Source organism: Neomonachus schauinslandi, chromosome 7 (genome assembly GCF_002201575.2).
Source record: "Neomonachus schauinslandi chromosome 7, ASM220157v2, whole genome shotgun sequence".
In the NCBI taxonomy this organism is placed as follows: Eukaryota; Metazoa; Chordata; class Mammalia; order Carnivora; family Phocidae; genus Neomonachus; species Neomonachus schauinslandi.
The window spans coordinates 30,190,655-30,196,961 of record NC_058409.1 but is presented as its reverse complement, the minus strand read 5'-3'; the positions used below and the strand labels follow the sequence as shown (position 1 = coordinate 30,196,961).

At 38.0% G+C, this 6,307-nt stretch overlaps 1 protein-coding gene across 5 annotated transcripts in view; it reads right to left on the bottom strand.

Moving 5' to 3' along the window:
* Window positions 1-4,339: 4,339 nt before the first annotated feature.
* MATR3 (matrin 3) overlaps window positions 4,340-6,307 on the bottom strand; it is a 46,803-nt gene continuing 44,835 nt past the window's right edge. For 4 of the 5 annotated variants that reach the window (XM_021701942.2, XM_021701946.2, XM_021701943.2 and 1 more), the window contains one exon: window positions 4,340-5,392. In XM_021701942.2, the coding sequence (XP_021557617.1) occupies window positions 5,342-5,392 (51 nt within the window). In that variant the 3' untranslated portion in view covers window positions 4,340-5,341. The remainder of the gene's footprint in view (window positions 5,393-6,307) is intronic. The other variant, XM_044916693.1, reaches the window with a different exon arrangement.

The window sequence follows — 6,307 nt, the reverse complement described above, 5'->3', positions numbered from 1 at the left end:
GTAGGCAAATGCAATGATTTAAACTTGAGTACTGTCCTAATGAAAGGTGGGACATTTCTGATGGTCTTGGCACAGCCCATTTGCATCAGGTTTTCATATTTTTAATTTTTTTTTTTAAAGATTTTATTTGAGAGAGACACAGCAAGAGAGGGAACACAAGCAAGGGGAGTGGGAGAGGGAGAAGCAGGCTTCCTGCGGGGCAAGGAGCCCAATGCAGGGCTCAATCCCAGAACCCTGGGATCATGACCTGAGCTGAAGGCAGATGCCTAACGACTGAGCCACCCAGGTGCCCCTTTTATTTATTTTTAAAGATTTTATTTGACAGAGAGAGAGAGAGAGAGAACAAGCAGGGGGGAGTCATAGAGGGAGAGAGAGAGGCAGGCTTCCCACTGAGCAGGGAGCCTGACGTGGGGCTCGATCCCAGGACCCTGAGATCACGACCTGAGCAGAAGGCAGATGCTTAACCATCTGAGCCACCCAGGCACCCCGCATCAGGTCTTTAGAACCAATACTTCATCAATGCATGAAGCACAAGGACATGATGGATTAGAGGTCATTAAAGCTGTACTTAATGCCATTCTCACTCCAAGTTTACTTGGGGTGGGCACCTAATGTCCATTTTTTGGTCTACTAGCCCCAATATAGACCGCCTTTCCTTTTCACAGTTTTCCTATTTCCTATTGTACACATCTTTACAGAGTTCTTAAATTGTGTGGAAATTATAAAACTTTCTAAGGCTAGAACTTCAGGTTCACAGAAAAGCCAGGGCTAAAAATCTTAAACATAAATCCTTTAAGTATGTTAACATGGTCTTAAAAATTACCTTCCAACAATCCTCACCCGTACTTTTTCAGTCTGTAATTTAATAGTTTTATCTTTTACCTAGTACTTTGAGCTCCACCCAGTATCAACTATAGTTTATCAGCAAGTTAGATGTACTTGAATGAGGTAGCCATTTCCATTTTCCCATTCACTTGAAACTTCAACTAGTTGTTACCAAGCCTTATCATCATGATGTTCCTATGTTATTAAGTGATACAGTGGGAAAAGAAACATTTAGCTAGGCAAAATAGTGAATTCCCAAGACTTCATCATGTTTCTGCCCCAGTAACTTTCCTTGAAACGTCTGGTTGTAGCCAGTTCCCAGAAAATTACAAGACTTAATGTTCCGAGCAAAAGCCAAGACACATCTGGGAGGGGCACCTGGGTGGCTCAGTCGGTTAAGTGTCTGCCTTCGGCTTGGGTCATGATCCCAGGGCCCTGAGATCGAGTCCCACATCAGGCTCCCTGCTCAGCGGGAAGCCTGCTTCTCCCTCTCCCTGCCGCTGTCAAATAAATAAAATCTTAAAAAAAAAAAAAAGGGCGCCTGGGTGGCTCAGTTGGTTAAGCGACTGTCTTCGGCTCAGGTCATGATCCTGGAGTCCCGGGATCGAGTCCCACATCGGGCTCCCTGCTCAGCAGGGAGTCTGCTTCTCCCTCTGACGCTCCTCCCTCTCATGCTCTCTGTCTCCCATTGTCTCTCTCGCAAATAAATAAAATCTTAAAAAAAAAAAAAAATTAAAAAAAATCTTAAAAAAAAAAAAAGACATCTGGGAAAGCAGTACCTAGGGCTCTGAAATGGGGTATCTTCCATTGGTGGGTTTTTAAAATTCAGTTTTGAAAGAGTGTGAGCGGGGGAGGGGGGAGGAGGGGAGAGTCCCCCAGGGCCTGAGATCATAACCTGAGCTGAAACCCAAGAGTCAGACACTCAACTGACTGAACCACCCCCCATTGGTGTGTTGTTTTAATTCTTTGCACAGGTTTCAAATGGTGATTATTTTCTAGCATTTCCCCTAGTTCTAGGTTTGGAACAGTAACAAAAGCAGTACCTCAAGCAAGAGTACCTGAAGCAGGCATGATTACAACTCCCTAGCCTAAATTCTTCTTTGGCTACAGGTAAAACTATCATTCTCAAAGTGTAGCTTTTTCGCTTGATACCACCATCACCTGGTAACTTGTTTAAAATGGAAATTATCAAGACCCACCCAAAACCTAGCGAAGTGGAAATTCTAGTGGACCCCATCCATATTTTAACGAAGTCTCCAGATAATTCTGATGCATGCTGACATTTGAGAATCACTAAAGGAAAACAATCATTTTGTTTGTATACTAATGCTGACCCTAAGAAATCTTGGCCTCACCCGTCATAGGACTTGCATCAAAGTGAAAGGGTATTTTATTTAAGAGAGATCTTACTTTTGGGGTGCCTGGGTGGCTCAGTCGCGTAAGTGTCCATCTCTTGATGTTGGCTCCGGTCATGATCACAGGATTATGAGACTGAGCCCTGCTTCAGGATCCACTCCTGCTTTGGGCTCTCCCTCTGCCCTTCCCCCACCAGCTTGTGCTGTCTCTTAAAAGCCCTACCCACAGAGCCAGCCAGGTGCCCCGGAGAGGGCATTTTAAACTCCAGCTCAGCAAACAGCTCAGAGTTGCCAAGGATTACCCAATCCTAAATGCATTACCATTCAATACTTGAGCTTTTAGCTATACTAAGCCATATTCTGTAATGGAGACCAATAAAAGAGCACACAGAGCTGCTCCTAGCCATAGTGCAAATTATGTTAAATAACCCACACAGACTGGACCAAACACTTTACTGCTCTGATTTTTTTGGTAATATCTACACCCAACGTGGGACTCAAACTCACAATCCCAAGATCGAGTTTGCATGTTTCACTGAGCCAGCCAGGCACCCGATTCTGATTTTTAAAAAATTGTTCTACAGTGTTCCTGCAGATTCCACTACATCAGCCTCCTTTTAAGGTTATTTGAAAGAGAGAGCCTGAGAGGTGGGGGAGGAGGGGGGCAAAGGGAGAGGGAGAGCGAATCCCAACCAGATTCCATGCTGAGCACAATGCAGGGATCGCTCATGGCCCTGAGATCACACCTGAGCCAAAACTAAGAGCCAGATGCTTAACTTACTGTACCACCCAGGCACCCCCACCACCAGCCTGTTTTTGTCACAATTTTCACTCAGGTAATACTACATTTTACTGTTCAAAGCCACTGAAATCCACTGTGAACAAAGCTAGACAAAAAATAAGGGTATTCTTCCCCTGTAACTCTAATATCTGCCATTAATACTTAACAGGGTGCATTTTGTGTTCCACATCACTGGGTGAGGAAAGCCATCCCTCTTAGAAGAATTCAAGAGAATGGATATAACCTAAAAAATTTCCTTAGAATTTTATTTAGACTCTACAGGAAGTCAGTGTACTCTGTGGCCAGAAATTCCTGTTCCTCATTAATGAAATTTCAAATCAAACTTTTACAATATAGCTAGCCAACTCATGCCTTTATCAGTCACGATCAAATCCCAAATTTACCAGCAATAGGCTTAAAAAAATAATAATACATACTCAAGGTGTTTTTAAAGGTTTCCTTCACAGAGGATTAACCTAAGATTAAACTGAAGGCTAAAATGATACTGGTAACAACGTTCTTCAACTTTATACCAGGTTTAAGTGAAAACATTCCTATGAAAAAAGGTCTGCCATAATCTGGGAAATACTAATAGCTTACTTATGAAAATTTTTGCTTTCTAAATGTTATCAAATGAAGATACTGAACTTTGTCTTCTACAGCTTGCTACAGCCAACAATGTCGGACCTATGAAAAAAAGCTATCACTGATAGGAAACAATTAGGGATTCCAATGCACACACGTTTTCTGTTGCTTGCTGTTAGTTAACAGTTGGAATTAAACAAAAGTGGGTAATTAGTAAAGGCCAATATTAAACTGCAGAAATAAACTGGCGAGGATTTTTTGTGCATGTCACATTAAGAAAATGTTAACTGCCTTTCAGAGATACACCATGAAATTTTGATATATCCCTTAAACACATTCAGACCTAAGAGTTCCAAAGAGAATTCCTATTAAGTTCTTGTTTTTCTTAAAATTAAAAATGTTTTTTGACAATAGGTAAATCCCTTACACCAAGAACCCTGAAAAATTTTGAAAAGCTGGTAGGACTAATTCTTGATATTCCATGTTATTTCCAATTTTATTGTTTGATACTTAGACAGGTCTAAACATGAGCTTTTGCCATTTCTTCACCCTTAGCGTTTTAACCTCCAAAGGTTTTTAAAGACCACAAATAGCCCGATTTTTATGTAACAGGAACAAGAAATCCACCAGCACCAAAAACTTTAAAACTCAGATCTTTAGTAGCAGTCTTTAGAACACTCTAGATTAAAAATGTAATAATCTGTTAAAGCATGCAAAAAAGTGTAACAGTGAATAAAAACCACAACTGACAAAAATATTGGTTAACATTCCAAACATGTATAACCAATGAACATGGCCTAGGTTTTTTTTTTTATTGGTATTCACTTCAGAAACTTGAATCCACAGATATAAGCAGTATATTACCAGAAAGTTACAAGTAAACACAGATTATACATGCAAATTTCTGTTCACAAAGGTCACATGTGCAGGTGTATGAATTAGAAGCGTGCGTCTAGATTATGGCCAAACTGTTTTTAAAATGCAGAAATGTAAAATTACATCTTGAAATATGAAGAGATGGTCTACACACTTCAAAACTCAAATGTTGCTTATACCAGATGTATGACAGCTACAGGATTCAAGTGACAAGCAATAAGATCTCAAGAAATTAATACTGCTCAAAGAGAATGGGAATATTTTTACATTTCACTGAAAATACATTGACTACTAGAATACGAAATCTAGCAGGAACTTAGAGGGAAAAAATTACAAAAATCTAAAGCCAATTACTTAGTATTTCTTATTACCTAAACAACAGCATGACATTAAAAGAAAACTGCACCTGCTTTTTAATTGCCAATCTCATATTAATGAAGATCTCCAAATAAAAAGCAACCCAAAAAGGTTCAAACTCCAAATGAAAAGTCTGCAAGGCTCAGATTAAAATGTGGAATGTTTCAGATGAAAGTAATAAAAATACAATTGGTTTTGTTCTTTATTGAATGGAATCAAAAGTTTTGACATTTCTTTGAAGCTTGGAACTAAATTTCATTTCTCTGAATGATTCTACATCTTTTTTCTTAGTGGTGCAAGTTGTCTTAAGTAGCGAGTCAGTCTCTACAAAGTACTTCGGTCTGTTACCATTCTGATAAAACAAAAACAATTCTTCATTAACTTAACCGTATATGTATTTTTGCTGTAACACTTAACACATGAACAGACATCTATTATTTTTCCACTAAAACAAAAGAGTACAATAGTTTTCTTCTAACTATCAGTATTATATTTAAAAAAGGTTAACATTAAAAACAAAGAACCATTATTTTCTTTGAAATCGTTAAGCTTCTTGCACATCTTAAGCTTCCTTCTTCTGCCTGCGTTCTTCTGCCAATTTATTCAGAAATTTCTGAAAAGAAAAAAAAATTACAAGGATTAAGTCACCTAAGAAAAACTAAATCGATGAACTCCAAAATAAAATATTCTATCCAAGTTTATGAATTTGAATGTAATTTAACTGTAACATTATCAGTTGTTTTTAAAGATTCAGTTATTCTTAAGTCAGTATACAAAACTAGATCACAGTACATAAGACATGAAAAAAATGATAAAATGTGAAAAGAGGTTATTTCAACTTAAAATTAACATTAACTTACAGAGATAAGAAAACAAAGATCATACTTGCATAGAAGAACTGCCACTGCTCCAAGAAAATTACATGCATTAAAATAACATGCGTTTATTCAAATAGTGCATCTTCCATTAAAGTGGGGAAACATTTTCTTAAAGGTAGTAAATATTTTGTCTGTGGGCCACTCTTTATTTCAACTACTCAATTCTGTTACAGCAATAAAGCCAGCCATAAACAATACTTAAATGAATGACTACGGCTATGTTCCAAAAAAACCCCCACCTCACCTACAAAAGCAGTGACCCCTGTATTCCACTTGTAATTTCTAGAGTTTTTGGACATATTAAGACATTAATAAGTAACCCTCCCCCCCCAAATCTAAAACACCCGAAGTTTCTTTACTTCTGGGTAGAATTTCTCAACTCTATAGTTACTCCCAATTGATGAGAGGGTTAAAAGGCACTGGAAAAAACACTCAGGAAAGTACCAAGTTATTTATCATTAGCAAAATATTATATTGCATAATACATTTTAGTGAAGTCGACAAAGTTCCTTTAAAATAGAAGTAATAATAATAAAGAGAGCCGCCTCCAATAAACAAATGAAAATTAGAATAGCTAGAAAATATTAGATAGCATATCATTTATAAAGTATCAAGCATTAAGAGACAACTTTTGTATTTCAATACTCTTC